The following is a 15,993-nucleotide window of genomic DNA, read 5'->3' as shown; positions in this document are numbered from 1 at the left end:
CAAGTAGGCCCTTGGTCCTGTGAAGGTTCTAGGCCCCAGTATAGGGGAATGCCTGGGCCAGGAAGTGGGAGTGGGTAAGGTGAGGAGGAGGGGGAGGGGGAGGAAGGGGAGGAGGAGGGGGAGGGGAGGAAGGGAGGAAGAGGAAGAGAAGGAGAGAGAGGAGGGGGATGAAGAGGAGTGAGGAGGAGGGTGAGGAGGAGGAGAAAAAGGAAGAGAGGGAGGAGGGGGGAGGAGACCACTATGACAGCATCAGAACTACAAAGCCTGTTTGTTCTATATACTCCTTTACAGCACTAAATTTCAGTAATAAAAAATGAAGAATGTCCTTAATATTGCCACTGTTATGTTCACTGTTAGTGACTGCTACTGTTGTGCAGAAAGCTGAACCAATGCTTTATATCCCTGTGGACTTAGTCAGTTTCCTACTGAGACAATTTTTCACAAGTCATATTTTCTCCCTGGAAGTGACACAAGGGTGAGATAAATAAAATGATAAATAAAATTTGTTTCATTCATGTGAATCAAGATACATAGAACCTGGGAAATTTATCCCTGTCCATAAACCCAGGGTGACTTATAATTGCCATCCCAGCACAGGGGAAGTGGGGACAGGAAGGCCCCTGGGGCTCACCCACCAGCCCGGAGAGCCTGACTAGGGAGCTCCAGGCCAATGAGAGCCCCCATCCCAAGGCAGATGGATGCCTGCATCTTGAGAGCACTGAGTTTTAAGTTGAGAGTCATGTATACGTGAATAAATGCAGCTGAACATCTGGCAGATGGGAAGACTGGCTTGGATTTGTTTCCTTTCTCCCTTTTAGGAAATGTTTCCAGAGACCATCTCATCGAAGGAATTTCTGGAAAACGCCCATGTGCTGGCTGTCCTGCTCTTCCTGGCCCTTATCCTACAGAGGACATTTCTGCAGGCTTCCTACTACGTGACCATAGAGACTGGCATCAACCTCCGAGGGGCTCTGCTGGTATGCAGAACATGGGAACCTTTGTGTCTTATGCGTGACATGCACTGTGTATTGATACGCACACTAGCCAGCCAGGGAATGCCCAGACTCCTCGCTGTGTTCATTTTAATACGATAGCCATGAGCTTCTAGGATCTACTTTAAAAATTACCACTTAAAATAGTGGACTTTGCGACATTTTCATACATACATTCTGTTATACATTATTTTTGTCTTTCCCCTCCCTTCCCTCTCCTCCTCTCCCACTCCTCTCTCCCTCCCCCTCCTCCTCCCCTTCTCTCCTCCTTCCTCCCCTGTATATTGTCCTCCCTCCTTCTGTTTTTGGGTCGCATATATTCAATCACCTTTCTGTTATCCTGTCTTTGGACCTCCCCCTCCCTTCCTTCTCATATCCCCTTTTGGCTTTCAGATCTGTAACTTCTACTTAATGAGACAAACATGGATTAATGTGTAGGGGACTTTCAAAATAACACAGTAAGAAAGATACTTTAAAAAATTTGCATCTACCATCACCATGACTATATGCTTAAAGATGGGTGTACGTTATAATTCTAGAAAACACAAGCTCATATTTAATATTACAATTACTTTTGAGAAGGTAGAGAAACTTGTATATTTTCAAAAAATTAATAATTACCATCTCAATTATTAGTCAGACACTATTAATTGATTAGTATTGCGAGTTTGCAGACTGGCCTTCATCTTTCCCCCTTCTCCTTATAGGCTATGATATACAATAAAATCCTTCGGCTCTCGACTTCTAACCTATCCATGGGCGAGATGACCCTGGGACAGATCAACAACTTGGTTGCCATAGAAACCAATCAGCTCATGTGGTTCTTGTTCCTGTGTCCCAATCTGTGGGCCATGCCTGTTCAGGTAGATCAATAGACATAAGATGCTCAGTACCAGGAGAAAAACAATCAGAGTTGAGGATGCTTTGCTCCGGGAAGGTTATACTGTTGGAATACTCTAGTGCTCTTAGGCCCTTGTAGACAAGGAATATGAGACTAAGGGATGTTAGAAAGTTAAAAAGTAGGGTGTGGGATTATATTGCATATGTTCCAATGCGTGTGGTGCCCCTTGCATGTACTGCAGCTGAGCCCCTCTATGTGATAATTCTTTAACCTCCCTGTGAATAGTACCCATATTTTCTTGACACAGCTGTGGAAGTTGTCGGGTTTAAATAAGTCACTAGGTCTGAGGCGTCTGGAAGCAGGGTCTTGCATTTCACAGCAATTGTGAGTCCACCAGTTGTTAGCATCACTGTCCAGATCCACACCCCGGCTTGAACCCTTCCATTCTGACAGCATTTCTGATCTATAGTGATCACTTCCAACCAGCCCATGGCATTACCTGACAGTAGATTGCAAGACGTCAACCTTTATCAGATGGTTGGACTGTGATGAGCTGCAGTGCTATTTAGTTATATATTATATAAACTAGCATTTTACATTTTTTTAAAGATGTGGCTTTCATCCCACTGTGTAAACAATGGTCAAAGTAGCAGTTACAGTTATTTTTCTGTAAAAATATGGGTTGCCATGGGTATTTTTCATTATTTCAAAATTTTTCATCTTTATGCTGAAACTTACACTGTACACTACACTTATTAAAAGTGTATAAATAATAAAAATTCAAGTTCTAATAAATATTGCTTATAGTTTGTTTTTAGTGGAAATTCAAATTCATAAAATACAAATGTTTGAATATAATAGCTAGCAAGAGTGAGCCAGCCTTGGCTAGTTCAGCCAGTTTGGGCTATGTAGCAAGTTCAAAGCCAGTGTCAGAAACAAAAATAAAAACTTGATAAAAAGAGAAAACTCTGTGTAATAAAGTAGCCCAGGAGACTATAAACATGGTTGGTTTCATTTGTTTGTTTTATTTAAGTTTGCTTGTTTTGGTTTAAAGTTCGACTATGCAGTCTTAGCTGGTCTTGAACTCACAGCAATCCTCCTGCCTAAGCCTCCCAAGTGCTGGGATTGCAGGTTTTTTGTCACCATGCCCAGATTTCTCCACAAGTTTGATTATTCATAGCTTTTTGGGGGGTCACCAGGAGTGAGCCGTTGGCCCCCAGTTGCTCTACTATGCTCATGTGGAATGCTGCCAACATGTTCATTTCTATGACTTGAAAAGTTGGGGCAAGTCCAAGAGAACCTAAAACATCAAGTTCATAGCGGGTGATGGCCTTTTCAGCCTCTGGATGCTATTTCTTTTTCAAGTTTAGAGCTGCATTTTAAGGCCAGAAACACCGGGAGGCTGTTCTGCAGCTTCTCGCAATAGTTGTACACATTAACAAACATACTAAAAATACATTGCTTGCCTGTCCCAAAGATGTCTTAGCAGAACCAACTGTCACAGTTGAATTAACCCCCAGATAAACTTTGCATGATAATTAAGAATGTCCATCCAGAGACTGCCCCACCTGGGGATCCATCCCATATACAGCTACCAAACCCAGACACTAGTGTGAATGCCAACAAGTGCTTGCTGACAGGAGCCTAATATAGCTGTCTCCTGAGAGGCTCTGCCAGTGCCTGACAACTACATACTTGGATGCTTGCAGCCAACCATTGGACTGAGCACAAGGTCCCCAATGGAGGAGCTAGGGAAAGAACCGGAGGAGCTGAAGGGGTTTGCAGCCCCATAGGAGGAACAATAATATGAACTAGCCAGTACCCCCCAGAGCTCCCAGGGACTAAACCACCAACCAAAGAGTATACATGGAGGGACCCATGGCTCCAGCCTCATATGTAGAAGAGGATGGCCTTGTTGGACATCAATGGGAGGAGAGGCCCTTGGTTCTGTGAAGGTTCTATGCCCCAGTGTAGGGGAATGCCAGGACAGGGAAGCTGTAGTGGGTGAGTTGGTGAGCAGGGGGAGGGGGATGGGCTAGGGAGTTTTCAGAAGGGAAATCAGGAAAGGGGATAACATTTGAAATGTAAATAAAGAAAATATCTAATAAAAATAAATATAAAATATAACACATTAAAAAAAAACAAAAACAAAAAAGAGACTAACACTGAACAGTCAATGAATAAAGATTGGATTACTGAGTAAAAAAAAGAAAGTCCATTTTCGATGACAGCATTTGTCCCACCTCGCTCCTGCAGCCCTGCTCACTCACCTGTTCCCCTCCTCCGTCCTAGATCATAATGGGGGTGATCCTGCTCTATAACTTGCTCGGGTTGAGTGCACTGGTTGGCGCTGCGGTCATAGTGCTCCTTGCACCGATTCAGTACTTCATTGCCACGAAGCTGGCAGAGGCTCAGAAGAGCACTCTGGTAAGTCGCATCCTTGGGAATCCTGTTAGGGAATTGAGCCGTATGGCTTGCTTTGTATACTTTTATAATAGAAGAGGTCAATCCATCTCAATCTGGATAAATTCAAAACCATCGAATTTCATTTATTCCAAACCTGTAACCTTTGAGCCTGGCTGGCCTGAAATCGGCTTTGTAGATCAGGCTGGCCCAAATTGACAGAGCTCTGCCTGCCTCTGCCTCCTGAATTCAGGGATTAAAGTGTTACCGTTCCAGGCCTCATTTATATTCTTGCTCATTTATATTTATATTACTGCAAGTGTACTTTTAGTCTGGTGTCGGATCATCCTACATAGTGAAGTTCACTCAGGTATTCAGTGTATGCTGAATATATTCTGTCTGCATCACCTGTGCTTCCTTCCTCTCCCATCAACCCTCACAGGGTTGTCTGTCCAACAGCCTCACATCTAATTTCATGCCATGCATACACATGGATGAATTTTATGCATCTCTGTAAAATCTCGGACTCACAGATGACAGAAAACGTGACATTTGTCACTTCGGGTCTAATCTAATTGACTTAATATGAAAATCTCCAGTTGCACCCATTGTCCTGCCAGGAATGTAATTTTGTTCCTCTTGGTGGAATGACATCTATGGTGTATCTCCACACATTTCCTCATCCATACCCTTGCTGGTGGAAAACTCACCTACTGTGATGGATGTTGTATTGGTATAATGTGCAAGTGTCTCTGTGATGTGTTCAGTTGGAGTCATTTGGGTGTGTATTCAGGGATGGTATAGTTGGGTCCTGTGATACCTATAGCTTGAGTCTTTTTGAAGAACTCCCATACTGGTTTCTGTACTGGCTGCAGAAGAGCAGCTTGTAAAGGTGGAATGGAAACTTGAGACTTGATTGGTTTTGTCTCTCACTGTGAGAATCACAGGTGACTTGGAACTTTTGTCTTGTTTTGAGACAAGGTCTCACTGTGTAGCTCTGGGTGTCCTGGAATTCACTAACGTAGATCAGGCTTCCCTTGAACTCATGGAGAGCTGCTTGCTTCTGCCTCTCCAATGCTGGGATTAGAGGTGTGCACCATCACATCTGTTTGGATCTTTTAAAAGAAAAAGAAACTTGTCAAAAATGACTCTTAAGCCTTGGGTGTCAGTTATGACCAGGAAGAAATGAATTCAGCAGGAGTCAGCCACAGATCAGGCGCGATGCATCTGAAGTTCAATTCCCGCCAATGGTATGTGTGGTTGCTTAAAAACCTATTGGTGACAGTGAATCCCAAGGAGTGTATTCGTGGTCATGAATAGACAGTACTTACTGACACATTCTGCATCAATTTTATTACCACTAAATCATTTTAGTTGAGCAAGCATTGTTTTTTTTTTGTTTTTTGTTTTTTTTGTTTTTTTGCAAACAACCATTTGTAAACAGTAACGTTGTTGACAGCAAGTGTTTAGAAACAAAACTTGATCAAATGTGAGTGAGGCTGTGTGTCAATCAGGTGGGAATGTGAGCGAGGCTGTTTGTAAATCAGATGTCACACACAGGTGGGGTGCTCCCATAGATGACATTTCTACTATGACAAGGAAGTTATGTTATACAAGTGGCAGATTGTATTTCCCCCGCCCCCCTCTTATTTGTTTGCTGCTCGGGTAAGGTGACTCCTTGTGTCTGTGTTTGTCTTCACGGTTCTTTGAGCCACCTCCCCTTTTATTGTAGCATTCAAACACAGAAAGACATGGAACAGCAGCACAAATGGAGACAGGGCACCAGTCAAACATCTGTCTTTCATTTCACTGCTCACGAGCAATTGTTTGATAGGCATTTAAGGCCACATAGAAACAAAAATGACAAATAAAATACAGCCAGATGGCCACCTTGCTTTCTTCTGTCTGCCCTTCACTCTGTCTTCTGATGGTTGTGGAGACTCCTGTACCTCGTTGGATGTTCTAGTATACTATTGAGTTGGTGGAGGCAGCTAAACTAATGATCAAATTGGAAACATTAAATCCACTACAAATTCCTCTGAAGTCACTCTGATTTTTAGCCTTAGACAAGAACCTATAAAGAAGTAACAGAAATGTGCTGAAAGTAGGCTCAGGCTCAACTACAAGCCTCTGAGGAAAACTGTGAACTCATCCCACACTGGCCCCTCACAGCTCCAAAGCGGAAGCAAAGTGCATGCCTTCAGGTCACACCAGTCCTTCTGTGGTGGTGTTGAGGCAGAGTGCTGTCAACAGGGGCTATCTCAAGCCCATCACACTAGTCCTTCTGTGGTGGTGTTGAAAGAGAAAGAGAAGCATGCGTGTTTCTAGAAAGATCTCCTTCACTTTTTCATTTTAAAGCCAAAGAGTATTATTGGGATGGCAACACACACACTAAAGTTGGCATGATTCAGAGACTGTGTGTCTAGGACCTGGGTGTGGATAACACAAACTGAAGAAGCATTTTATATTTTGTGTGCATTTGTGTGTATTCACGTGTGTCCACGTGCATGTGTGAGTGGCATATGTATATATGTTAATGTGTATATGTGTGTAGGTATGAGCTTGTGCAGGTAGGTGTATCTATAATATTTATGCATGTGTGTCCATTTCTGTGTTCACTTGTATGTGTGTAATGTATCTGTGTGTATGGTGGTGTGTGTGTATTTGTATGTATGTGCATATTTGTGTATGCATGCACATGTCTATATATGCATTTATGTGTGTGTCACAATACTAAAAGGGAATTATATCAGGAAAGGAAAGTATCTTAAAGGAGAAAGGATAGAGAGGGCAATGGAACAGATGTAGTAAGAAAGCAGGAGGTGGGATAGGTCGGGAGAGGAACAGGATCCAGCAGGAGGGAAGAGAGGAAGTGAGGAGGAGAGGAAGGAGGGGGTACAGAGACACGGTAGACAGAGATATACAGGCAGAGATGCAGTACAATGGCACTTATGCATGATGAGCCCGTGAGGAAACCCATTACAGAGATATACAGGCAGAGACGCAGTACAATGGCACTTATGCATGATGAGCCCGTGATGAAACCATTACTTTGGATGCCGACCTAAAACATCAGAATGAGTGAAGTTGAGATTGCATCACAGCGAGCCCGAGTTACCCCTGGGATTTTCTCATGTGATTCCTGGCTGTGCCAGTCAGAGCCAAGGCCTGTTGAAGGCGTGAGCATCTCTGGTTCCTGCCGCTTTAGTGCTGCATCTTGCCTTGCAATGTCCTCCTCTGTCTTCTAGGATTATTCCACTGAGAGGCTGAAGAAGACAAATGAGATACTGAAGGGCATCAAGCTCCTTAAGCTGTACGCCTGGGAGCACATTTTCTGCAAGAGCGTGGAGGAGACACGAATGAAGGAGCTCTCCAGCCTCAAAACCTTCGCGCTCTACACATCGCTTTCCAGTGAGTCTTGCTGTCAGGCCGAGTGACCACTGTGCACAGGATTGAGTTTGGCTTATAACCAATGCCACTCTCGAGTCCTCAATGGAAGCTGAGTCTATACAGTTTTACCCAGTGTCCACTGACCACATGATGCTCTTCACACCAAAGATAAAGACCAGCACAAGCACAGGGCTACGGTCTGGGAGACCTGAAGCTGACTCTGCACAATGTTTCTGGCTGTGATACTTTATATACTGAGATCTTTGCTACTTTTCAAATTTTCTTTTACCTATTTTGATGATTGTGTGTGGATGTGTACACTAGTGACGTGTGTGTGTGTGTGTGTGTGTGTGTGTGTGTGTGTGGTGGACATGCACACTAGTGGCATGTGTGTGGAGGTCAGAGGACGACTTTGTGGAGTGAGTTAACTCCACTCACCTTATGTGGATACCAGGGATGGAACTCAGGTTGCCAGCCTTGTGCAGCAACTGCTTTTACCTGCTGACCTGGCTCACCTGGTGGTCTGAGCTCCAGGGGAAGTGTGCATCAGTTACAGCAGGAAACTCAGCTGCTTCCCAGTAAAAGGCAACTATTTCTTTAAATTGACTTGACCACCATGCTAATGCCTGTTTTAATCTCTAAATCTTTTAAAAGCAGGCGCTCTTGGTTTGGTTATCTATTTTTGAGAGCACTTATGGCAGACATGCCTGAAGACTCAATTAGGGAGGAAAAAATCTTTTAAGTGAAAGAAGTCAAACTTTATTGACACACAACCTGCTTTTCTAGTATGTTCTCAAGAATGTTTACGTGCTGTGTATCTGTCTCTAAGTACAGACTCAATGTTTTCTAGAACTTTGGACTGTTGTGCCCTGAGTCCATGGGAAACCCAGACGAACCCAAGAATTGCGAAGCCCGCTGCAACTCGCAAAAGAATCTTTTATTGTTTCAAGTTCAAACTTGGATGGCCCACCTGGCAAAATGACCCTGAGTCCAGAAAACACAGGGTTTATGTACAGTATAGTTAGGAATCCTGTGAATGTTCATGGAAAAGGGGAGCAGAGGGCTGTAATCATTTGGTGGAATGGCACTGACTCGGGAGGCGGGGTTAATGGGTGTCTGTTCAGGGACTAATTTTATGGCCAGTCGTAACTGTGACCTGACCTCTGTTTACCTGTTTTCCATGGTCTCCCTTGAGCTTGTTATTTCTCTAAGGTCTCAAGGACAAGCATAACAGGCCTGTATTAGTTTAATTCACATGAACTTAATCAAATGCCACCCATTCATATTTGATTATATTTGTTAATCATTTTGTTCCCAAAGATCTTTAAGGACAAGAGAGGTTTGTTTATTATTTTCTTTTGAGTTGTAAATGACTTTAGATGTTTGTGATGGTGTGCACCACTATTCTGAAATGCAATTGCAGTCATCACTGAGGGCAGAGTGTGCTCTATTTTAGATGCCATGAAAAAGTCTCCACACTCACAGGGTCTCGGGTCTACATAACAGTGGTGCCAGACTTGATAAAATCCTGTGGCTTCCAAAGAGAATCCTTACAAACACCCACCTGGTTTTACTGAGACCCAAACACTATTATCACTGTGGTATATAATTATAGCCCAGCCCTTGGGGCCCTAAGGTAGAGCGATTGCCTTCAGATTCAAGCCAGCCTGTGCTACATAGTAAATTTCAGTCCAGCCTCAGCTACAAAGTGAAAAGATGGCTCTTGCAAGAGGACCTAGGTTCAGTTCCCAGCACCCACATCAGGTGGCTCACACCAATCTGGAAGTGCAGCTTCAGAGGATCTGATGCCCTCTTCTGGCCTCCTTGGGGAACTGCATGCATATAATACACATACATATACTCAGGCGCGCGCACACACACACACACACACACACACACACAAATTAAAAATGTATCACTCACTCTTTAAAACAAAACAACAAGAAAACAAAAGAAAAAACTCACTATGCTAAACCCTTTAAAATTCTGAATTGCCTTTGCACTGTGGTTTAAAGGACGGGGGAATATAGGAAATTAATTATTAATTGAAAGGTAGGAAAGTGAAAATTAATAACCCCTGTTGGATTCAGAACATGAAGTAATGTCAAATTCTCATTTTCATCTTTTAATAACCAAATTTTCATAACTTAAAATTAGTTCAGTAGACCAAAGGAAATATGACCTGTAAATGCTCTCAAAAATGCACATTTTACATATTCTAATGATATGCACCATTAGAGGATTATTTTCTGAATTCTGTTGCTTGGAACATTTAATAAGAAAAATTCATAATCCCTAAATAAAGAAAATTACTTTCTGCCTAAAATGTGTATGTGTGCGCACCTACAACTACAGATGAGGAGAAAGCCCCCGGGGACTTTTGGCAAGTCCAGGCAGAGCACTCTGATTGCGCTCTGCCGTTCTTGTCTACACGGAGAGTAAAAGTAATAGTGGATGACTAAGTTAAGCGGGGAGAATGGCTTCTGAGGTCAATGATGTGGAGGGAATGGTTTTGCGTTCAGTGATGGGGTTGGGGTTGGGGGGAAGAAAGGTTTCGCGGTCAGGGGGAGAATGATTTCGCAGTCAGTGGTGTAACACATCTGATTTCTTCCCGCAGTCTTCATGAACGCCGCAATTCCCATCGCAGCTGTTCTTGCGGTAAGACACATTTCCTTCACCTTAGAAATAGAAGGAGCTCAGTGTGCATGAATGACTTCCGGCAGAGTGTGTGGGCGGCTGTTACTTCCTGTTACTCTTCCTTCTCCGCAGTTTCCAGTGGCTCTAGTCCGGATTGCTCAGCCATGACACCATGGACACTTTGGTTTGCATAATTCTTTGCTGTAATAGGAAACCCTTAGCGTTAGTATAAACAGTGGTTTCCCTGGCTTCTACCCTACTAGATATAAGTACCCCTCCTAGCCAGGACAATAAAAATTATTCCCAAATGTATGCAAATGTCCTTCTGGGATTAAAATTAGCAGTGGTTGTGAAGTTTTCACCTTGATCATACCTGGTTCTCAGACGTTCTTATAGCAAAATAGCTCATATTAGAAACCAGGACGTGTTCAATGATCCCGTTTCTCACTAACATGCCAAACTCAGCCTCGTGGTTTTCACCAGTGTGAATAGGTCTTCATTGGACCCCATGTGGAAGTGTTAGTACAGATGCACAGTAGAGACCTTTGGATGCTAGGCATTCTCTTTGCTTAGAATAGGGAGTCTGGCTTGCTTGGAACGTATCTGGCTGGATGTAGTGGACCCTGAGTTCTCTGTCCAGTTTATTCTTCCCTACATAGTATTTTGATAGAAGTCACTTTCCTACTCCATAAATAAACCGATATGTCTATCTCTGTAGTCTACTACGAGGATCGGGTGCAAATCGTTATGCCTTCACCAATGGCCAGTATTGTTTTAGTATTTCATACTTGCTATGAGTTTGGGCTGAACTAATGACTTCTCATGGTTTCAATGGACCTGCCAGCACAGTAGGATTCGCTAGGCTCATCAAGTTGAGTGTCAGCACGCATACCACTAAATAAACCCTTTTGTGTGTGTGCAGACGTTTGTGACACATGCGTATGCCAGTGGAAACAACCTGAAGCCTGCAGAGGCCTTCGCCTCTCTGTCTCTCTTCCACATCCTCGTCACACCACTCTTCCTGCTGTCCACGGTGGTCAGATTCGCAGTCAAAGCCATCATCAGGTATGAATCAGCCCCCTTCCCCCCCAAACCAGGAAAAAGAAAATAAAATCACCGCTCCTTCAAAGCCCCAAACTATGAACAAATAAAAGACACACACACACACACACACACACACACACAAAACTGTGAAGTCACTTAAATGTTGGCCAACTACCCATGAACACAAGAGGTCTATTCTGGAGTGGTTGATATACCCAAAGTCACATTATTGGAGAGATTTTCCCTCCCCCAGTAGGTATAAATGAAAGCTCCATTGTTCACCTTTACCTCAGTGGCTCCGTTTCCATTTGTTCATTTTGTTCATTTGATTATCTTTTTTTTTAAAAATAACAAAATAAAATATAATAAGATAAAAACAAAAATTATCACATGGAATTCAGACAAGACAAACCAACAGAAGGGAAAGAACCCAAGAAAATGCATAAGAAGAGACTCAGTCATTTGCACTGTCAGGGATCCCATAAAACACTAAACTGGAAACTTAATACGTACACAGAGGGCCTGGTGCAGACCTGTGCTGGTCCTGTGCACACTGTCTCCGTCTCTGCGGGTTCATATTAGCTTTGCTCATGTTGATGTGGAGGCCGCCCTTGTGTGGTGTCCTCCCTCTGCTCTGGCTCTTACGCCCTTCTTCCTCCTCTTTCTCCTCCGGGGTCCCCTGAACCCTGAGGGGAGGGATTTGGTGGACACATTCCATTTGGGGCTGTGTTCCAAGATCTCTCGTTCTCTGCATAATGTCCAGGCTGTGGGTTTCTACATTTGTTTTCACCTGCTGCAGGAGAAAGATTCTTCTTACTAACTATTCCACAGTCCACTCTTTAGAAACAATCACATTTACTGAATAATCAGCTTTTTACCGGACACTTATCATGTCTTATTCCCCCACTAACATGTTTAATGTCAAGGCAATGAACAGCTCTGTTTGCCTTTGTGGTCTTCTCTGGTGGTTGGGTTAGGCCAGATTTCTGTAAGTGATGGTGATAACTATGGGGGTACCTTAAATGTTCACCATGAAGATGGTAATGGTGCTTTCTATTGACGTGACACAGGTCAAAGCTTGCATGTATATTTAATAGATTATCAATGTGACCATGATGTTTCCCACTGAAGCTGAACCAGTCTATAGGTGTGCCAGCAGGAATGGGAGATTCCCAAACCACCCGAATAGGCTGCTTGGATTGTGGTTTAATCTGCCAGAAAAAAATCCCAGCTCATAGTCATTGAAAAAGGAAAGACTTGAAAACTGTCCATTTTCTCTTTTAATTATGCTTACAGCCAGGGTAGACAGTCTCGGTTATAATTTGCCGTGACGCATGGCTACCAAAGCATGTGTTATGTGATGGTGACCACTTCCCATTTCTTTCCTTTGTACCATAGACACAAATATGTTGACAAGCCACACCGTGCTGTCTGTGCCACCATCTGCTGTCTGAGACTGTCTTATAAACGAGGCGCTCTCCAAGTTGTATTTTATTCTCACTTTGCCAACTTGATATAGCTTATAGAATCCCAGCGTGTGCTGCAGACAGCCTTTGCCATATTTGTATATATATGAGTTTTGAAAGAAATATCTACATGCCTTGACAGTGAAGAAAACTTGAACACTTAAGGTTGCACTCTACCATCGACAGCAATGTAGAACACTTCAAAATAATAATTTCCACAAGGCCCATGTGTTACTGAGAAACCTAGAGTTTTATGCTCAATACCTTGATTTGTTGATTGTAGGCAGCAGTTTCTATGACCTTGCCAGTGACTAAATGCTCAATACCTCACTACACAAGTGACTCTATCCTGGAAAGGGCCAGTCGGGGGATGGTATCCTGACAGAGCGTCAGTCGTCTTCTCTGAACCAAGCTCTCAGTAACTGTTCGGAAGCTCTTGGACTTTAGAGTTCAGACCCTCTGGCATCAGCTACCTTCCTCTTTGCTCTCATTGTTCTGCCTTAGGGATGGCTTGCATAGATCACTGACTGAAGTCCCGAAGTCATGCTTCCAAATTAGGCAGCACTCTGGAAGGAAAGCCGCTTCAGACGATAAAATTGATAAATGGCCAGAGTCTTCTATTTTGGTCCTTATTTTCATTTTCTCCATTTAATGGGCACCCTTTCCAGGGTTGCGGTCTTAATTAATTGAAACTCGACTTTGTGCTAGTAGTCGAAGTAAAAAGCAGCCTATAACTTACAACATAGCATGCCTCTGAAAGGAGCTTGCCAAACATTAAAAGGACTTTGAAAGTTGATTTGAGAAAGATAAAAGGGCTCTTCTTCAAGTCCACAGTATACAATCCTGCTAATAAATCCTAGTGAGGTGGAAGGTGGATAATACCCTCTGTGAATTTATCATAGCCCTCCCACTTTATCCCTCTTGGGGAAAAGGCATTTGCCAGGCTGATAAAGCCCAGCATACTTTCAGGGACCCAGGCCAGCTTCCCCAAGCCCCAGGCCAAACAGAATGTGCTTCTAAAAGCTTTCTTCTCTAAAATAACGTTCTGGGTTGATTTGCAGGTCCTACAGAGGTGGTGGGTCAACAGAAGTGGACAGATTTTTTTTTCCCACTGAGTACTGGTTCTGGGAACCCAAACAAGCATTTTCCCAGTGTGGACTGGCCTCTGCATTTGCTTCAGTGCCTGGGAACCCGTGACTAGTCTCAAATGCCAGTTGGCCAGCAGTGAGCTGAGCCGCCTGTTTATAATTGGAGACTGAGACTTCGGTCAGCTGATTTTGAAATATCTCTTCAGGGCTCTCAGAAGTCACACACTCTTTACTGGACTCTTAAGTGCATTCAGAAATGTGGTGGGTTAGAATGGGCTGAAGCAAGCTCCCACAGTTCTGCTCGGTGTGCACAAAGAAGCTTGGAAGCTCTTTGCCGGAGGAAACACGGTGCCACTCGGAGTTCCCTGCTCCGGGCTAAGCCCTACGCTGCCTTTTCAAACAGTTCAGATCAGTAACCAGGTGCCCTTGTGACAGTCACAGAGTGGAGCATGTGCACACAGACACATGCCACACACCTGTTGCTATGTTTATAACAAAGTGGGACGAAGAGGCAAATTTCTTTTTTTTTTTTTTTTTTTTTGGCACAGGATGTCTTGGCATAGCCTCAACACACCCATACTGTTTGAGTTTTAGGGCAAAGTGCCACAAAACAGACTCAAGAGAAGTCACTTGTTACTTAAAATTTGACTCCAGTTCCAGGGGATCCGAATACCTTCTTCTGGCCTCTGCAGCTACCAGGCACGCAGGTAGTACATGGAAGCACATACAGCCAAAACACCCGTACACATAAAATTAAAATAAAAAGTAAAATTCTTATTAAAAAGAACAGGGGTGGTGATACATCCTCGGAATCCCAGGACTGGGGAGGTAGAGGCCGGAAGACCAGGAGTTCAGGGTTACCCTCTGCTACATACTGAATTCAGGCCATCTTGGACTACCTGAGATCCTGCCCTAAAAACAAAAAGTAGTTGAATAAGAGTGTTTTTTTTTTTCCACAAAGCTAAAGTTACTTCTTTACTTCCATAGAAATAATTTATGTGTTTTCCCTTCTGGAGTTGAATATGTAGTATTCCTTGTAGGTATTTGGTATTTGGTGTGTAATGCAGTAACTATGTCCAAAGATGTTATTTGCCAGAGGAGGAAAATTGTTATTAAAGAAATCTCTCCTTTCCAAGTAGCAACAACAACAACAACAAAAACAATTTTGTCTTTCCTTTCGTGTGCCTCTCGGAGATGTTTCTGCTTGGCAAGTCTCCCATATCACCATCTGTAAAATAAATAGTTATTGATATTTATTATCAGGCAGGCTTATACTTTGGCCACGTCTCCGTGTTCCAGTTGACAGGGCTTCAGAATCACTATGAAAAACTAGGCGACTATTGGTCACACAGTTGGTTATTCTGCACTAATGTGACATCTGTCCAAGGTTTTCAAGTCCTGTTTGAGGGATTGGAGCGATGGGTCAGTGGTGAAGGTCACATGGTGGTCTTCTAGAGAACTCAGGTTAGGTTCCCAGAACCCATGTCCGACAGCTCACCATTTCCAGTTAGTCCAGCTACAGGGGATCTGATACTCTCTTCCGTTCTCCCTGGTACACATTCACATACATGCAGCTATAACAGACACACAGTAAAAATCAGAGTAAATATTTTTAAAAAACCAAAGTAGTATTTGAGAAGTGAATGTGTATAAATACAACTGTAAGCACATTTGTTAATTATCTGAACAGATGAGACATTAGCAAAAGACTGAACCTAACAGTGGTAAAGGCAGGTTAGCAAACTGATTTGTATCAGACATGCCTACATTCAAACTCTAGGTGTAGAGTACTTGTTCAATGTTATGTGTGATGTTGTCTGGTTGTATCTGGGGCTCAGTTTTCTTGCTTATCAAATGAATAGCATAATATTGTCTGATTCTGAAGAGTGATAAAAGCCAAACAGTGCATAGAAATGACCCAGAACAGCCTAAATCCTGCAGGTCTTTGCACAAATCTCAGTTTTACTCATTGGACACCATCTTTACCACGTAATGCCCAAGCATCTTCGGTGGGTGTACATTCTCTGATAAACACTTCAAGTGGACCAGTTGCCTTAGTGATTTCAAAGAAGAAAGATTGATGGGCATGAGCAGAGGGTTTACTGTGGACTTCAAGAAGCAAGGAAGCAAAA

At 43.2% G+C, this 15,993-nt stretch overlaps 1 protein-coding gene across 5 annotated transcripts in view; it reads left to right on the top strand.

Moving 5' to 3' along the window:
• The window catches only part of Abcc9 (ATP binding cassette subfamily C member 9), a 114,842-nt gene that overhangs the window by 22,160 nt on the left and 76,689 nt on the right, over positions 1-15,993 (top strand). For all 5 annotated transcript variants that reach the window (XM_029534934.1, XM_029534935.1, XM_021188210.2 and 2 more), the window contains exons 9-14: positions 819-977; positions 1,700-1,855; positions 4,126-4,260; positions 7,485-7,647; positions 10,244-10,284; positions 11,186-11,328. In XM_029534934.1, the coding sequence (XP_029390794.1) occupies positions 819-977; positions 1,700-1,855; positions 4,126-4,260; positions 7,485-7,647; positions 10,244-10,284; positions 11,186-11,328 (797 nt within the window). The remainder of the gene's footprint in view (positions 1-818; positions 978-1,699; positions 1,856-4,125; positions 4,261-7,484; positions 7,648-10,243; positions 10,285-11,185; positions 11,329-15,993) is intronic.

Source organism: Mus pahari, chromosome 2, assembly GCF_900095145.1.
Source record: "Mus pahari chromosome 2, PAHARI_EIJ_v1.1, whole genome shotgun sequence".
Taxonomy (NCBI): domain Eukaryota; kingdom Metazoa; phylum Chordata; class Mammalia; order Rodentia; family Muridae; genus Mus; species Mus pahari.
This window is presented reverse-complemented; position numbering and strand designations above follow the sequence as displayed.